The following is an 18,473-nucleotide window of genomic DNA, read 5'->3' as shown; positions in this document are numbered from 1 at the left end:
AAAAAAAAAAAAATACTCACGCCAAAAAGGTTCTCAGTCAGGGGTGACATCATGTGGAGGATCAAAATCAGGAAGATCAGAAATATACTGGGCTACAGAGACAAAGAATCCCCAGAATCTCAGTGCACAGAGTACCTCCTTAGTAGAGTCCTGTCCTGTCCTCCTCAGTAGATTTCTGTCTTCTGACAAGATCACTCCCACAGATAGCCACTTCTCTGATGAGCCCGACGTTGGCCGCGCCATTTGAAGAAATATAAACTCCTTCTCAGGGGTCTCACTGATACCTAGTCCATTCAAACCAATAATAAAGAATTTGGCACAGAAGCTGAAATATAAAAGAACATTTTTATTAAACTCAAATGAGTGTGACTACGTCACACAGAAGCCGTAGCAACTGAATGAGGTAGTCCATAGAATGATCTTACTTCACGTCTTATATACTCTTTATCCTGCCCCAGGCATGTAAGGGAGGTGTACCAATTACATTCCTAAACAAATGGAAAATCTGGAGGGTCAGCAGGTGAGTAGCCTTTGAGGTTTTACCAAGATATGGGCAAAACATTATAATTACATAGTTCATAAAGGTTATTCTGATCTAGATGGCACTGCAGGGCATGGCATGATTACATGTACAGTATCCCAACCCAAAAGTTAATCATTAGGAATGTCCCAAATTCAATCTCCAAAAGCCGGACAAACCTATAATTGAAAGCATAACCCATGTAATGAAGAAACATAAAAAAGAAACAGTAACAGATGATGAACAAGATAAGGCATGTGCAAGGAAACTAAAAGTTAACAATGTCCTGAACGTTGATTGGCAATCTCAGACAAAGATCGATCAGGGAAATTGGCTTTGCAAGGTCAGTTTCAGGTGAAGAGGTCAGTTTCTTACAGTTCATTCCAGAGTCAGAAAGAAACCTAGTTAATGTATACATAGACTAAGAAGCAGTGGCGGCTGGTGACATTTGAAAGTGGTAGGGCGTAAAATGTGCGGTGGAGCGAATTGCAGCGCACAAGCGTAGCGATTGAGCCGGAACGACCTAAAGAGGCTCGGGGGGAGGGTTCCCCCTCCGAGAACATTTTGAAAAAAGAGTGGGCAAATGGTGCATTATAAAGCAAATTTGAGAAAGCAATGTAATGTATAAATCCTGCCAGTTCCACCAGTACTAGACACATTGTCAATTTGTTTTATCACCACACAGAGGTTGAGATGATGTGCATGTTTCATCCATTTACTAACCACACCTCACCCCATCCGTTTTCCCAATTGCTGCTTATTCAATCTATACACATCTTATGTACCGCGGTATTGTACTGCTGTTCTTCAAAGTTAGTTGTTTATTCACATCAGACTGGAAATGAAATATTTAATAAAAAAATAAAAAACTTACCTCACAGCCGGTCCCGTCCACGCCACCTCGCTCTCAGACCTCTGATCCCCTGGGCGCCTTCATTAGTAACGGTACTGGAGGAGGGGCCTGCAAACCCCTCTCAGCCAATCCTGGCGCTGCCAGCAGCGCCAGGATTGGCTGACGGCACAGCTTACGCTACGCCCGCCGCCTGGCCATAAGGAGACCGAGGGGCTCCTAATGGGCATGCGCAAGGCAGTAAAATCACAAGTACGCATGACTGGGCACGGAGTAAAAATTAATCTCCATGCCCACTCATGCGCACTTGTGCTGCCTTTCCCTGGCTTGTGACAATGCATGTCAGTCAACATGACGCCGGACCGCTCACGGTCCGACGTCATGCTGACTGACATGCATTGTCAGTTAGTTCCCCCCCCACCCTCGGCGTCTCTGAACTTAAGTAAACTAAGTTCAGAGACACCGAGGGAGCTGCGGGCGCGGGTTTTCTGGACAGGGCTGCTGTCCTCGGGAGATCTGGTCTTTGTTGAAGAGTGGCAGTCTTCCTGGGGTTCTTTGAAGTCACTGGCCACCGGACAGGCGTCGTCTTCTTTGCAGGGACTTTGAGCAGGAGACTGGCCGGTACGGCTGGGGCCAAATCAGTAGTCTTCCAGGGTTGGCTGCACGGCGTCTTCTTCCTCCTTTTCTTCTTAGGTCACAGAAATCTGAGGCTCAAGGTTCAGGGGTGCCCCTAAATCCTGAATTTAGGGGCGTTACAGGTACTGGCAGCTAGTAGCCAATGGGTGACTACACCCTTTGTATGTCCCCTCCCTTTGGGGAGGGCGCATTCTCTAACCTGATTGAGTAGGATCCTTCCATTCAAGATGGAGGATTTCCTTAGGAGGGGATCGCCTCGGTCCAGGGCACCTTAGGGGTGGTCCTGGTAGAGAAGCGACACATCTCTCTTGACTACTATTTTTCCCTCCTATCATGCCACCAAAAGTGGGGCTTAGTCAGGGGGCCGGCATCTCCACTAGCTGGAGAGGCCCTGGTCAGCATAACAAAGGGCAGAAAGCTTTTGAGCTTCTTGGGGGTAGGTGAGAATCCCCCCCCCCACCCAAAGCAGGCTTTGTCCCTGACCCACGAGAGCACAAGGGCTCCCACCTCTTGGGGTCAGAAACATGTCTGTGTGGCAGGCTGGTGCTGATCATTCAGCCGCACACTCGAGAGTTGGTCGTTTTTCTGGGGCATCTCTAAGATGCCCTCTGAGTGCATTTTGTAATAAACCAAACACTGGCATCAGTGTGGGTTTATTATGCTGAGAAGTTTGATACCAAACTTCTCAGAATTCAGTAAAGCCATCATGGAGCTGTAGGGTTTGCAATGACAAACTCCCAGCCCATATACTCAGTGTAGATCCACTGGACTTACAATGTCTGTGAATTGGCACAGACACTGTAGAGGCATATTGCTCATGCAGCTTTGCCCTCACCTGTGGTATATTGCACCCTGCCTTAGGGCTGTGAGGCATGCTAGAGGGGTGACGTACCTATGCCACAGGCAGTGGTATGTGGGCATGGCACACAGCTGAACTTTCCTATATGGACTTCACAGAAAAACTTCCTAGGGAAGATAGACAGGATTTTGAAGAGATCCTGGAAGGAGGCGGTCAGGTTGCTAACCAAATATTTAGTGCAGCTGCAGATGGCTATTCCCATGGTATATGTGCCCGACGTTCATCATGGCTTCGTCTTACTGGCCTACAGCAACGCATCCTTAATATACTCTTCACTGGTAATTCATTGTTTGGCTCCCACACGGATGATGAGATGGCAAAACTGAAAACCGAGGTGGACACACTCAAGGCCGTTGACCTAGAAAAACAAAAGGACTTCCGTTGGGGGTACAGGTCTTATGACAGGCGTCCTTACCACTCGAGGGTTCAAACCCCTCACTGGGTCCGATGTCAACAACACCAACAAGCCAGATTTCACTTCCAACCCCACAGATAAACATGTGGATGAGGAGCTAATAGCTGTCAGCCTCCTCCAAGGCACCATGAAAACAATGAGGTATAGCTTCCCTTGTCGCTGTTACTCACTCCAGTGGGGGGAATTATCAGTGAACATCTAAATGACAACTGGCTGCCGAATATTGTAAGAGCATGAGTACGCGCTGCGCTTCAAATTCCCACCTCCGCCAGTTTCACCATCAAAATCATCTTGCCATCCACAAAGACTTCTACAGAACGAAGACTTCAATCTACTTTGCAAAGAGGCCATAGAGATGGTACTCTCTCTCAGAGGGGAGTAGGAGCGAATTCTCTGTATTTCCTGGTAAGGAAAGAAAGCCATAACAGAGAATTCAGACCCATTCCGGACTTACGCCTCCTAAACAAATACAAAAGAAAGGAGAAATTCAGAATGTTTGTCCCACCACCAGATATACTCCCTGCTCCATCAGGGGGACTGGATGTGTTCCATCGGCCTTCAGGATGCCTACTTCCGCATCCCAATCGCCAGGAAGCATCGGACGATTCTGAGGTTCAAAGTGACATCCAAACATTACCAGTATGAGACCCTCCAATCTTTAGGTCTCCAAGTTATTGCCGAGAAATCCATCCAGATTCCAACTCAAAGACCTCACTACCTAGGTGCGATCCAGGACACACAAATCGCAAAAGTGTGTCCTTCGGAGAAGAGGCTATCCTCAATTGCTCAGAAGTATTACAAACTCTTACACATGCCGCTCTGATTAGCCAGACAGATGGCTTTGCTACTAGGGTCAATGGCCTCATGGATATTCCTGGTCCCCAATGACAGACTGCACATGAGGCTGCTCCAGCAGAATCTGTAGGATCAATGGAATCAATACTCAGACCATTGGGACAATAGACTCATCCTGTCATGAGCGGCAAAGAGTTTGCGACCGTGGTGGTCTCAACAGAAAAATCTACTCATCGGTGTTCCGGTTCACCAGGACATCCCAAAGCTAACACTAATAACAGATGTGTCTCTCCAGGGCTGGGGGCTCACATGAGTACTCTAAAGACGCAGGGCCTGTGGTTTGCCAAAGAGCAGATATACCATATCGACATGTTGGAGCTGTGGGCTGTCCATCTAGCACTCAATCAATTAATCACTCAATCAGGATTTGTAGAACACAACTTATCACTTGTGTGTCTCGGGGTGGGCAAGGGGTGGGTTTGTTTTTCTCTACTCCGTGCTCTTTGTTGAAGAGCCAGGTCTTTAGATTCCTTCTGAATTCTTATAGGGTTGTCACCAATCTAGATTCCTTCTGAGTTCTAATAAGGTTGTCACCGATCTCAGGTGAAGGGGGAGGTTGTTCCAGAGTTTGGGTGTGAGGTGGGAGAAGGAGCGTCAGCCGATTCTGTGGATATTAGGGGTGTGGGCGAGGAGGCGGGAGGAGGAGCGGAGTAGTGTGGTGGGCTGGTGGAAGTTTAATCTTTGGTTGAGGTAAGCTGGGTCCTTGTGGTGGGCTTGTAGGTGTGGGTTAGTGGCAGCGTCTGCTGATGGGGAGCCAGTGTAGAGCTTTGAGGTGGGGGGACATGTGGGTTCATCTTGGGAGGTCAAGGAAGAGTCTTGCGGCAGCATTTTGAATAGTTTGGAGCTTGTGTTGCTCCCAAGTCCTTTAATCCCTCCATCCAAGCCAACGCACTCCTGGTCCAAGCGGACAACACAACCATGATGCACTATCTAAACAAGCAAGGGGGCACTCGCCCCACTATCCCTAGAAGCGTAGGCCCTCTGGAATAGGCTCATAGTGAGGAAGCTGACAATCTCAACGATTCACCTGCCAGGAGTCCGCAACATACAAGCAGACTCTCTCAGCCAAAACTTTGCCGACATGCACACATTTTTCGAGAATGGGGAATCCGCAGATTGACCTGTTTGCAGGCGAAAACAACAAAAAATGCCCTGACTGCGCATCTGGGTTCTATCGACCAGAAACAAAGGGGAATACCCTTTTGATCGACTGGTCCGGGACATTTCTGTACGTGTTTTCTCACATTTCTCTGATACCGACAGTCATCAACAAGCTGTACTGAGCCAGGACCAGAATGATCCTAATAGTTCCAGAATGGCCTCACCAGTGGTGGTATCTGGATCTCCTCCACCTGTCAAAGACCACAGAGGAGGCTGCCATGCAGACCGGATCTCCTCTACAAGTTCAGAGGAAAGATTTTCCACCTCAACCTTCCCTCGCGAGCTTGACAGCGTGGCTCCTGAATTCCTGCAGTATGGACATTTAGGCCTGTCACAGGAGTGCATGGACATTCTTCGGGAGTCCAGGAGGCCCTCAACTAGACGCTCTTATGCTTTCAAGTGTAAGGGATTTTACAGGTGGTGTGTTCAAAACTATTTCCATCCAGTCTCTGTGCAGGAGGATGCAATATTTTCTTACCTACATTTAGCTAAATCTTGCCTTCAATTCTCCTCCATTAAGGTACATCTTGCAGCCATAACTGCTTACAGAAAGTACCCTATACAAAGGTCATTCTTCCAGATTCCTGTAGTGAAGGATTTCTTAGTGGGATTGAGGAAGGTGTTCCCACTAGTGTGCTCCCCTTCTCCCCCTTGGAAACTGAATGTGGTTCTTTCAAAGCTCATGGAGCCACCGTTTGAACCCATACTTAAGGCAACCTTACAACACCTTACTTGGAAGGCTGCTTTTCTGGTAGATGTCACTGTGGCATGCAGGTTCAGCGGGATTCAGTCTCTCTGTGCCAAAGAGCCTTACACAGTTCTCCATGCTAACAGGATGGTGATGAGGACTCATCCAAGTTTCCTCCCCAAAGGAGTGTCTGATTTAATGATTAACCAAATTATTTCTCTCCCTGCGTTCTTTTCAAATCCTTCCACAACCGCATAGAGCGTTGCACTCTTTGAATTTCAAAACTCTTTTGAGATCTAATTAGGAAAGGACCAAAGCCATCAGACAATCTGACCATCTGTTTGGTAATTATGGACCTATGAGGACAGGCCTCGCATCTTCTAAGTAGTGCATCTCTAGATGGATAGTTCTTGTATCCTTTTAACTTATCAGTTGGCCAACAAACGGATATCTGCCAGACCCAAAGCCCACTCTGCAAGGGGCAAGGCGGCAACAGCAGCCCTACTAAGGAATGTCCCCATCTCCAAAATATGCAAAGCTGCTACTTGGAGATTGGTGCATACTTTCACAAGGCATTACTGTCTAGATTCCGACACTAAGGCAGATACCCAAGTAGGGCAGGCCTCCTTAAGAAATCTATTTCAGTGATAACGAATACTGCTTCTAATTATTCCTGTCTCATCCGCCCGGGTGTGGGATGGGCTTGCTACTCTAGTCTAATGCTTATGACTATTGATGAGGATACGTTGGAAGAGAAGGACACGTTACTTATCTCTAATCCTGGTTCGCTTCCAGGGGAAGCCTCATCAAAGTCAAAAGCAACTCTCCCACAACCCCGGATGAGTCTCGCATGCAGCAGTTTATATATGTCTGTGTTATGTTTATGCATGTCACCATAAAAATGAACTGACCTAACTTTCACTTTTGGGGCATGATGGCATACAAGAGGTCCTGGAGGTCTTAAAGGCACAGTGCCAGTATTTTCTTGTTATGCTCTTAATGCAGCCTAATGGCTAATAATGCCTTTGCATTCCCTTGCAATTTTATCTTCAATGAAGGTTGTGGTTTTGAACCTTACTATAATATGGTATATATTTAATATGTGCTCCAGGGTCCCTGCATGTAGGCGTGAATATTCTAATGCTAATGACTTTGAGGATTCCCCTGGAAGAGAACCAGGATTACAGGTAAGTAACTTATCTCTGGGCTACTGACAGAGTGCACTTGCTGTCCAAATGATAAGTACGCCACAGGTAATGTGGAGAGGATGTGGCCTAACAGCTAGAGCGGTTGACCTCGAAGCTGGGAAACAGGGTTTAAGTCTCGGCATGGAAGCTCAACATCCTGTGATTCTGGGAAAATCACTTAATCTCCCCATGCCTAAGAAAAATGAATGTGTCCGTCTGTAACGCAACTGGTGCTCATGTAAAGCACTCTGATACCTTTGGGTAGAGTTTGTGCTATATAAAACTCCAAAAAAGAGAACAATGTGTGGCTAATCAGTGTGGGACAGGATTCAAGGACAAAGGACTGCTGTTGCTGTGACCCGAAAAAAGGAGGCTGTGCTTGCTGAGCACCTTCATAGTTTGACTCGAGATCCAAAGGTCCAACTGCTGTATTCAGTTCAAGCAGAACCAGAGGCCAGGCGTTTTATAATGCCCGTTTGAGAACTGATGCCTGCAAATGGAGTCTTCTAAGACCCGAGTATTGTTGCAAGTGTCCTGGCGTTCATTCATCACCACTGGAGAGCAGAGCTATCACAGCACCCCCCTGTCTCACTGAAAGAAGAGAGGGAGGGGATCGGTGAGTATTGCACCATCTCACCAGCCTGTGAGAGGACAGCTGATATGTGTGATTATATGAGGCCCTTTTCCTCTGCCACGGCTAAAGTCCAATATAACTAGTGTCTGCAGTGTGCAACTCCACCTCAATTTTTTCAGTGTTACAACACACTACACACTATCGACTTGACCATGAAGTCTTCAGATGTCACCTTTTTTAGGTCTCGCCTGACCCAGCGCATGCGCTGGTCTGGCGAGACTTATTGAGAGGGCTAGGTCTCGCCTGACCGAGCGCATGCGCTAGTCTGGCGAGACTTATTGAGAGGGCTCCAAAAAGTGCTACCAGGCCAGCCGAGAGCTACAATGCATGTGCGCGGCCGCTTTGATGTTTGATCGCGATCACTTTTGCGGCCGCACGGCCGCGTTGCATAGCCAATAGGTCTCGCTTTTGGGACCTTATAAGTATTTAGTTATGCAACTGTTGCATGGCTAAACCCTTATAAGGTCCCAAAGGCGAGACCTATTGGCTATGCCAATGCTTGTTTGCTACTGTTACCTGACCAACATACCTGCTTCTGTATCATATCAGCTCTCCAGCTTTCCTCCCATCAGTGTCATAGCTGTCTCAGATTTGTATCATCCTATACACACCATGTTCTGGGATATCCTTTTCTCGCCATTTCTGTGCATATTTTTCTCTTTCAGTTACTGAGCTTGAGGGGCATAAAAGAACAAATGTCTCTAATCTTGCATTAAAATGTTTATATTAACCTGATTGGGCAGATAAGGCATAACATTGATTTTGATGTCAAGCCAGGATCTGAAATGTGTGCCATGTCAACATTCAAATCCTCTGCTATCTGCTCTATAGACACGTGTTCTTGTGCATCTAAAGTAACTAGAGCATATATATCCTGGAACTCTCTCACTGCCATATCCACACAGCCTTGCAGCACATCCATGATGGACTGTTTGTTTCCATCAATGGCTGCTGCAGCCAACATCCTGAAAGTCCTCCTGAAAGTAAGAGTAACCGTTGTGAAGGAAAATGCTACTTTTAAGGGAAGCTCTGTGCAGTGGATGTCAAGAAAGCGTAAGGGGATGTAAAAGTGGTTGAAGAGCAAGCATGTGAAAAAAATATATAGGGTGAGGACGCACAAGGAGTGGTAGTTGAAAGCCAGATTCTGGCTCCAGAACTGAAAAAAAGATATGCCCCTTAAAGGCTACTGGGTATTGTAGTTCAAACAAACTCAAACCCGCCAGAAAAACTACAGGAACGTGGGGAACAGTATTCCTAAACCTCAAACCCCACGGAATTTAACCCATAGATTTGACGATCCCCAAATAACTTTAAAAAATATATATATTTATGTATAAAGAGATCACCAAGATGTGTTGGATAATATGTTAGCAAAACACTAAAAGTTTAAACTCTCTCTCATAATTTTCATTTTACGACCTACCTGCCTAGCTCAATGGGTCCAATGATTGAAGCAGGGGCAGTCCTGTTTGCATTGATGAACCTGTGGAATACATCATTAAAACTGAGCATGTCTCCATCCTGTTACGGCTTAAGATCACACTAGACCTGAGGTATGTCTGAAGGATCCACCCTATTAGAGTCAGTAAAGTCGAGCGAAGCAGAGCACCAAGACTGTACATTACTCAATGCTCCGCCTGTTGGTAATCTCAATTACCATGGACGTCATCTTCCTGTCCAGAGAGTTTGTGTAATACCCTACTGCATTTTGGCAGATGTGGTTGGGGCTCGCTTCAGTTTGTTCATTGTACTAAAAGCTGAAAACAATTTATGAATGAAAATTGTAGGCTGTGCCGACGGAACAACACTTTGCGGGGACAGGGAGGACATGAAAGCAGTGCGGGAGAGAGGCCGGGGAAGAGGTGGAATAATAAACCAGGACGGTGCATAGGGGTCCGAGGAAACGAGAATAAGCAATTTTAAAAAATGCTGCTGATTTGCAGCAGTACCGACTGAACAATGGTTTGTGGGGAATGGAAGGATATGACAGCAGGGCGGGAGAGAGACCATGAGAAGGTGGAACAGACGGAGGGGGAGGTGCGGCAATGATGGCGGCAGCAACAACAGGGGAAGGAGGGGGTGAAGCTGAACACGCACCCACAGTGCAACACAAGCGGGAAATACCTAAAAAATTGTCCCCCAGGGACAAAGAGGCAAGACTGACCACTAGCAAGCAAGGATTTTTAAAGGACACTTAAACAAACAAATGAAAAGCAGTAGGGGGCTGTAAATCCTCAAAGAAGAATACTAAAATATACAAGAGGTCTTGAATGCTTGACTTAAAAAGAAAGAAGAAAACGTAGGAACTCAATGGCCTGGCATAGATGGGATTTACTTGATTCAGATTTAATAAACTCCGAAACATGAACAAATGGAAAACCAGAGGTCAGTGAAAAGATTCTCAAAATAGAGCAAACATTAACTGGCACATTTAACTGAAAGTCTAAGAGAGGCGAGGGCCGTAAAACAACCATCTATCATTTCGATTTACAACTACTGAGACCTTAAATAGAATTTGTTGATATATAATTGTATACAGTGTTGAATAGTACAGTTAGCATGGTCTAAAGAGCACTATTAAAGCAAACAAATTAAATTGATGTGTTTAATCCTGTAAGCATGTTATTCCGGCGGATCACATGCTCCATTCTTAGACTTGCTAGTGTTTACTGGATGTTTCTGGGCAGTCAAATTGTAGGTGGTTTGTTCCAGAGAACAATAAATAGCTACCATTATAAGTAACTGTCTGACTTTCCACCTGTCTTACAGAAATTGTTCGTCGTTCCATCCACTGAGAAGCAGAAGACATTTCCCTTCAGCAGAGTCAACCACAACAAGTACATGGTGACGGACCGGATCGCTTATATCGGTATGTGCTTGGGTGTGACACAGATGGCATAGTAAGGCAGAGGACCGGAGGCCATAAGAATATTAATGAAGTCAAGGATTCAGTGAGTTTGTAAACATAGTTAGGGGCGCATAAAGCATATATGCAAAGTGGATTGTTTAGATTGGGTAATTTCGGGCCTAATCTAGAGTTTGACAGGCAGGGTATTCTGCCACAAATGTGGCGGTGTACGCTGTCTGCCACCCTGTTTGGTGTCAGGCGGACCATTATGTTTCTGCTGGTAAAGCGCCCACTCGCTCTGCCGTACGAAACCCTACAATGAGGACCAATGGAGTTGGGGCCTTCGGTGTTGCTACATCAGACCGTCAGCCCTATTTCAAGTGGACAATCGGATGTATTTTGTTTCAGTTTTGGACCACCAGGGGAAACCTTGCAGTTCAGAACAGGAACATTTTCAAAAATGACCCCCTTCCCAGACCCTCAAAGGAAGCTCACAGGGTCTTTTTTTTTTTTTTTTAACCAAGAACAGACTCCATCTTTGGGAATTAATTTTTGGGGAAAAAAGTTTGGTGAGTGAGTGACTGAAACATGGTGACTACTCACCAAACTTTCAGTGCTTTTAGAGGAGCTACCTTGATGGCGGTTCCTCTGAAGGCACCGATGTCGCTCCATGTCCGGTGATATGGTGGGCAGAGAAAGACCTCTGCTACCCTGACGGACGGCAGGCTGCTCACTAAACTGTAAATCTGGCCCTTGCCGCCTTATTCAGAGTTCGGCAGACTGGATATGCAAGTGCATTTTAGTGCAGTGGGTTCATCACACTCCTAGGCTCTGTACCACTGAACTTAACTTCCCTAATGATAAGTGTGTCCCATAGTTATGCGCAGCTGGACGGTCTAGGCCAAAGGACTGCTGTTGTTGTGACCAGAAAAAGTATATTGGGCACTTGTAAAATGTGGATAGGATATCGCCACGTTTTGACGGAGTATGCCATCCGCCAAACTCTACATTTTTTTAAATGAAGACCATCTTGATATTCTCTTCATCTGCTTCTACAGTGTTCAGGATGAGAAATGAGAGATTGCTGCCAAGCAAGATATGTTCCCATTGGCATTAAAACAACTGTTTCATATTTGCCTTCTGATCCTAATCTGAACAATAATTTGAATATGATACAACAATAAGGACCCATGTACAGACACAAGATAATGGCATGTAACATATGCTATGGTCCACAAGCCAAGGTTGAGGGCACATAATCTGTGTGAAAGGCAAATATGAATGCTCATGCCCACTGGGACATTCATTAATACAGTTCTAAAATGCTCACCAGAAGCAACAGGAATTTAGAAATCATCTTTGGAAGATCAATTTAAAACAATCTAATATAAACTGCATGCTGTTGTCTAGTGCACTCGGCAACCAATGTTTGACACTAATGTAAAGATATAAGTGCTGGAAACTCGGATCTGAAGCAGCAGCAAAACTGTGGGAGTCCTTCTGATTTGCTGGTGGAGTATTCTTACAATGGACAAATCAAAGTTTTAGAAAGCAGGTCTTTGTCACCAGACTGCTGTCTTTTGAGCAACTTGATTCTTTTTGGGGCATTAGGAACATTTAACTGCCTGTTCTAGTAGATCCTTAAGCAGATCTCTGTCAATTCTTAATTAGTAGTTCATTTCTAACAGACAAGAAGTTGTACGTAGATAATGTATACAGTTTTTAAAAATGTTTTCTCAGAGGGTATTGTTGTCCTGTTACCCATTGTTGTTTGACCATGCCACCAGTATGCCAACCATTTACCTATATGTCAACAGGCTTGTTTTTAGACATGATATTGTTTTTAGACATGATTCAAATATTTTTTTACTACTTGGAAATCTTTGAATAGTGATATATTCAGTTGCTTTTACCATGGTTTACTGTGCACCAACAGATGAGCGCCAACCACATGAAATGACTTGCGGTATCTCCCTAAAAGACCGGGCCAAATTACTAGACCTTATCCTAGATTTACAAGCTGCACAATTCATGTTCCCCATCAACGATGTGCAGCTTGGGTTCTGGGGCACGTTGAGTACAGGGTTCAAGTCTAGGAATATCTGTCTTCCTCTTAGGGAGGCTCACTCAGACATCAAAAGTGATGAATGAAAATATTGTAGTGTTCCAATGCCTCTCCCCATGGGATTGCGTTAAAGAACATTCCATTCCATCATCACAGGCTCCCCTGTATGTTACAGAACAAGACCAACCACATTCACATAGACTTGGAGCAGCCTGAACTATAAAGTCGTGCCCTCTATGCAGAGAAACACATTTAACACGCAGAGAGACACAAGTAGCACACCCACAGGTTTGCTTTGAGGTAGGCACAGATGCAATTTGAGTGCACTAGCTGGGTAAGGGCTACACATATGAATCAGAGCTATTTGGATTTTTCTCATGAAGCCACCAACTATACCATTCCGGTAAAGAGCATTTCTCTTGAGAGGATAGTCATTCGTGAAGTCTTGGTCACACCTCTTGACTGCCTCTTCCTACTCCTTTCTCTAAGTATCCAATGTCATGTTGATTAGTTCTCCCCACCCTTGTACACCCTTTCCAGGCATAAAAATGTGTTTTCCAGTATGAAATGTCTTTCTGGTGAATAATTTCCACAGAGATCAGAGATTTCTCACCATACCAATACTCCATCCAGATTTCAAACTACTTCTTCCCTAGTAATGACCCTCCAGCATCATCAGATGGCGCCATGCGGATCCAGCTGCGACTCTGCACTGGACGTGATGTTACAATAGTGTATGAGGCCATAACCTGTGCCGTGACATCTGTTTCTGTTTTTCCAAACCTCATTGATCATCTGGAGCTGTCAATTTGTGTCTTACTGATGAAATTCTCTGGTTTCTGCAGTAACTAGGTCAAATGTTTCCTCAAAAGACCTTGGGTTTCAACCCACACGATGATGTCTGGGGTTGGGGCTCAATGTATTGGCATGTTATTCTTGCACTACCAAGCTTTCATCAGACAGCGAGAGGACCAGATATTTTTGGTCAAGATCTGCAGGGAGACTCCCAAGCGGACTCCCTCTTCAAGACGTAAGTCACCGTCCAGGGAACATTCCCCTAAGGGAACTTCCGCCCAAAAAACGCTAAGAGCACTATTATAAGGAGAAGTGTTCTTCCTTGAGGATGAGGTCTCTTTCCAGGGACCATTCAGAATCAGCATGCTGTTTGGGGACGCACAGCCCTTTCTTGATATCGGGCAAACTCCTGGCACCAAAGAAGTCCAGGATGGAGTTTTCTGATCCTTCTGCTGGACCCACGCAAGTCAAGGCCTTCTAGCTAGCAATGCTAGATCTTTTCAGGAAGACCAGAAACCCTCTTGGCTACTCTCCAAGTAGCCAGACACCAAGGGGGGGGAACATCCTGTGGGTGTAGCATCTCTAGTGTAAGCACTACTTCACATCTCACGCATGCAATGACAGGTACTTTGTCTGAACTTTGTTGCCTGATTTTCTTGGTTAACTGGCAGTACTCAATCCCGCCTCCAAGGGAGGTACTGCTTCGGGATTAATTTATTAGGTGAACAGTCTGGTCTATCAAAGAACGCTGTTAACCCAACCTCCCATGACTTTACAGCACAGCAGCTCTCGTTCTAATCGGGCAGCATGCCAGTGCACTACAAAGCTTTGTAGCATTACATTACCCAGCCCTAAAGTATAGGACCACACAAAATGGCTAGTTGAGAGAGAAGTTACTATTAATGTAGAGTCCACCAGTAAAAACACAAAAAATGATGGGAGGATTGCTTGCAATAAGGCAATCACGGGTCAGTATTCCAATCAGTCATTGTTTATCCTATCTTGCCACCTCCGTTTGGAAACAGTTGTATGCAATTCTGTCTTGACCCTGATCCAATAGGAACAGTCCAGCCCAAACTGCCATACCTGGTCCTCACTGACCTGGAACACAAACCACCCAAGGCTGGTTTTGCCACGCAAGGAAGGGGCTGTTCACCAGCACCAAGCACCTTCTGAGTGCAGCTCCAATTTTGTCTGTCTCATGGTTGAAGGGAGTTCTTGGTGCTCAGCAGACAGTAGAAGTGCCAAACACACCAGTGATCCCTCATATTCATCAACTGCCCAGGGTTCAGGGATACCAGTAGATAGCTCAGTGGTTTAGCTTTTTATGTAGTGGGTCAGTGTGTAACTTGCATGCATAGGTGCTGATTCAAGGATAGCAAATTGAGACTTTTTTGATGAATTGAATGCCATCACCATAGTTAACGTTAATACTTGTTATTTATAGTGTTGTTAAATGGATATACAGAAGGTATGCAACCTTGTTGATATTTCCATCAGTTGTATTTCAGAAAACTGAGCATCAAAATGTGCTGTAAAATACCGTATTCGGAATATCGACTACCAAAATATCTTGAAGTTAGGTATGGTTCTCTCGTAGGGGATTTCCATTTATAGTCATAAGCACTGAATAGTCTTGCCCACATGTGGGGATCCCGGAGCACTTCTTCAATATATATCTCCTTAAGTGTAGACTTTTGCCTTTCTTTGTGAAGGCCTGCAAAGATACATAAAGACAGATTATGCAGCCTATATACATAGGCTACAATGGCCGAATTCTTCATCATGAAGTCAAAAAGGGCCAGGCCAAAGTATTTGTGTATAATTTCAAGATGTTTTGGCAAACCGCATAAATCTCCTTCACAAACCCTTTTTTATGACAGAGATGGAGAGAAGGTAGTGTATCCTCATAGGCTTTCATTATAAGGTTAAAAATATAGACTGTGCCTTTAAGAACTAAGAGACCACCAGTATCCCATCATGGTCAGCAGGTGGCAGTTGCTTAAGTTCTTTATTCCTGCTCTTGTGGACCGGACCCTGGAGCATTGATCTTGGCTTTTTTTTCTAGTTTTTTCCCTCAAAATTCTCTACAGAAATTGATAACGCGTTATTCAATGTCTTCTATCTCTCCCTGCCTTTTTCTGTTTCTTTCTGACTGAAAAGTGAGATGTTTTGTCAAAAACAATTCCTTCATTATTTGACAAGTGCCCAAGATGTGGGAGGAAGAAGGCTAAAACAGACCTTCATGAGGTCTGTATCATCTGTCTGCTACCATCTCATGTTCCTGACGCATGCCATCATTCCAGGAATTTTTCGTGACACACCTTACTTGAAAGGAAGAAGATTCACCTTCATGGGACTGAAGAGAGACGGTGCCAACAAACACAGCCTAAAGGTGAGACCTCAGAGCGATGGTAAGGTCAATCGCCCACCAGGGCTCTTTCTTCAACCTCTAGAGGACATGGGAGGTCTGAAAAGAGTTTTTCTGGCAAAAACTAAATCGGTCACAGTCTATGTAGAGAGGATTGCTGTCAATGCAAGGTACGGCTCCAACTTGTTCGCCGTCAAGAGCTGGATCGACATCGAGGAAGCGACGTTGTTCGTTGTCTTGGCAACCCCAGTCGGCGTTAAAAGGCCATACACCATCGACTTGCAGGCTGAGGTCAACGTTGAGGGGTGCATCGTCGTTGGAAAGTGGCTTGAGGTTGAGGAGTGAAACAACTTCTAAATATCGTAGTGAAATGTCAGCGTCGAAGAGTTTCTCAACATCGAGGAGACAACCTGAGATGAGAAAGAAAAATATATTCTTCTCCAGACTCTCAAAATTCGAGAGCATATTACTTTCTCCCATTCTGCTGCCATGATCTCCGTCTCCTCATCCTACGTCACCTGCTCCAACTCAGTCTAATCCTCCACCACCAATTGCACTACCTCCACAACGATCTTCGCCTCTTCCACCACCATCTCCTCCAGTGACTCCTGTTCCACCTAGAGGCACTTCAGCTCCGAGGAATAGGTTGCGCTCTCCAACGCGCCACCATTCTCGCCATCATGACGATCACAGTCCTAGGCACTCATCAACATCTTTGAGTCGTTATCATCAACACCATAGGTCTCGCCATACAAGATCTAGATCAAGATCTTACAGAAGACCTACAGATACTTCCTCCACGTCTACAGGAGGATATTCTCCAACATTATTGGACACTCCCGCCTCCTACCTCCCCTGTGGATAACATTGCAACTTTCCAAGAGGTCCTGGTACGAGGGGCGGCTAAACTGAATAAACAGATGTCCGTCCCAACACCTTCCTCATCTGTGATATTCGAGACACTACACCAACGTACAGCTTCCAGACCTCTACTTCCATTGGTCCTTGGCCTCCTAGAAGCTGCCATGGAGCGGTTTTTGACACCAGCCATAAATACGCCTTTTCCGTCGAGGCTTCAAAAGAAATACCGGTCTCCGGATATAGACCCTCTATTCCTCCACTCTGATCCTCCAACAAACTCTGTTGTAATATTAGTGGCCAAAAAGTACCATTCCACCTCCAGAGAGCAGGAAGCTGGACTTGACAGGCCGCAAAGTCTGAACATCAATGAATTGTCCAGTGCTACTGCTCTCTTGGGCAGATATTACAGAGCGTTCTGGGACTCTATCCAGCATTTCGCTCAACTTCTCCCAAAAGAGAAGACTTCATGGAGATGGTCCACGAGGGAGCAGTGGTGTCTAATCAGGTCATTAGCGCAGCAGCTGATTCTTCCATACTAGCCGCACATGCATACTCTCACAGAGTTACCTTAAGGAGGCATGCTTTGCTACGAGTGACATCCCTCAAGCCGGAGGTGCAACAACGTATGCAAAACTTGCCATTCTCAGGTTCCACATTCTTTAGAAGGCACGCTGATGACGAAATGGTGGAAATGAAAAGCGAAATGGAGACCTTCAAAGCAGTGGGTCTAGAAAAACCAAAAGAACAAAGAATATGTTTCTACCCTACCAACTTCTGTTTTATTTTCAGAGGGTTCAAACTCATTAGTGGTACACAGGAAGACCTCAATAGCAACACCAAAGGTCGCAACAGTAAAAACAGACAAGAGGACGCTCTGCCCAACAATCTGCCTAAAGGGGGTTAACCATACGTCCTCTCTTCCCCCTCTTCTGTTACCCACTCCGGTAGGGGGAAGCTCATTAGCTGACAGAGTGGCAACACATCACAAAAGACACCTGGGTTCTGAATATTGTACAAAATAGATATTGTCTAAGGTTCACCACCCACCACTGTCCATTCTTCCAAAACCATCCAATTTCTATCTTACATTGCTACGGTCGGAAGTCAGCAGCCTCTTATAGAAAAAGGGGATGGAAGCTGTTCCCTACAGACAACAGGGGACAGGCATTTACTCTAGGTACTTCCTGGTAAAAAAAAAAAAAAGGCAAAAACGAATTCAGACCCATACTCTATCTCAAAATAGCCAACAAGTGGATTCGGCGAGAGAAGTTCCAGATGCTGGCATTACATCAGATCTATCCCCAATTACACCAGGGAGACTCTCTTTTCTCCATTGACCTTCACAGTGTATACTTTCACATTCCAATTGCCAGAAATCATTGAACATTTTTAAGGTTCGTTTTGGGACAGGACCATTATCAGTACTCAGTACTTCTATTTGGCCTAAAGTCAGCACCCAGAACATTTTCAAAGTGCATGGCAGTAGTAGCAGCCCATCTGAGAAAGCACTGAATCTTTGTCTACCTATACCTAGATGATGGGCTCATAAAGGCGTCAACGACTCAGGAACCCCAACTTCACTTCAAGTTGACCTGTGATCTCTTTCAACAGTTGGGGCTTCATGTCAACCGTGTCCTTCGGAGGAACGACGCTTATCAATACTTCAGAAATGTCATACTCTCGTGAGCGTATTTTATCCTACGGTGAGGGTAATATCTTTTCTCTCCT

At 45.3% G+C, this 18,473-nt stretch overlaps 2 protein-coding genes across 2 annotated transcripts in view; one reads left to right on the top strand and one right to left on the bottom strand.

The window, feature by feature from the left end:
- LOC146798764 (uncharacterized) overlaps positions 1–18,473 on the bottom strand; it is a 144,636-nt gene that overhangs the window by 3,665 nt on the left and 122,498 nt on the right. The window lies entirely within an intron of this gene.
- Positions 1–18,473, top strand: part of LOC146798765 (5'-3' exonuclease PLD3-like) — a 105,224-nt gene that overhangs the window by 58,998 nt on the left and 27,753 nt on the right. The window contains exon 13 of the mRNA XM_085626053.1: positions 10,575–10,674. Coding sequence (XP_085482179.1) covers positions 10,575–10,674 — 100 coding nt within the window. The remainder of the gene's footprint in view (positions 1–10,574; positions 10,675–18,473) is intronic.

This window comes from Triturus cristatus, chromosome 9, assembly GCF_964204655.1.
Source record: "Triturus cristatus chromosome 9, aTriCri1.1, whole genome shotgun sequence".
Taxonomy (NCBI): Eukaryota; Metazoa; Chordata; class Amphibia; order Caudata; family Salamandridae; genus Triturus; species Triturus cristatus.
The sequence above is the reverse complement of the archived record's forward strand: the minus strand, read 5'-3'. Positions and strand labels throughout refer to the sequence as shown.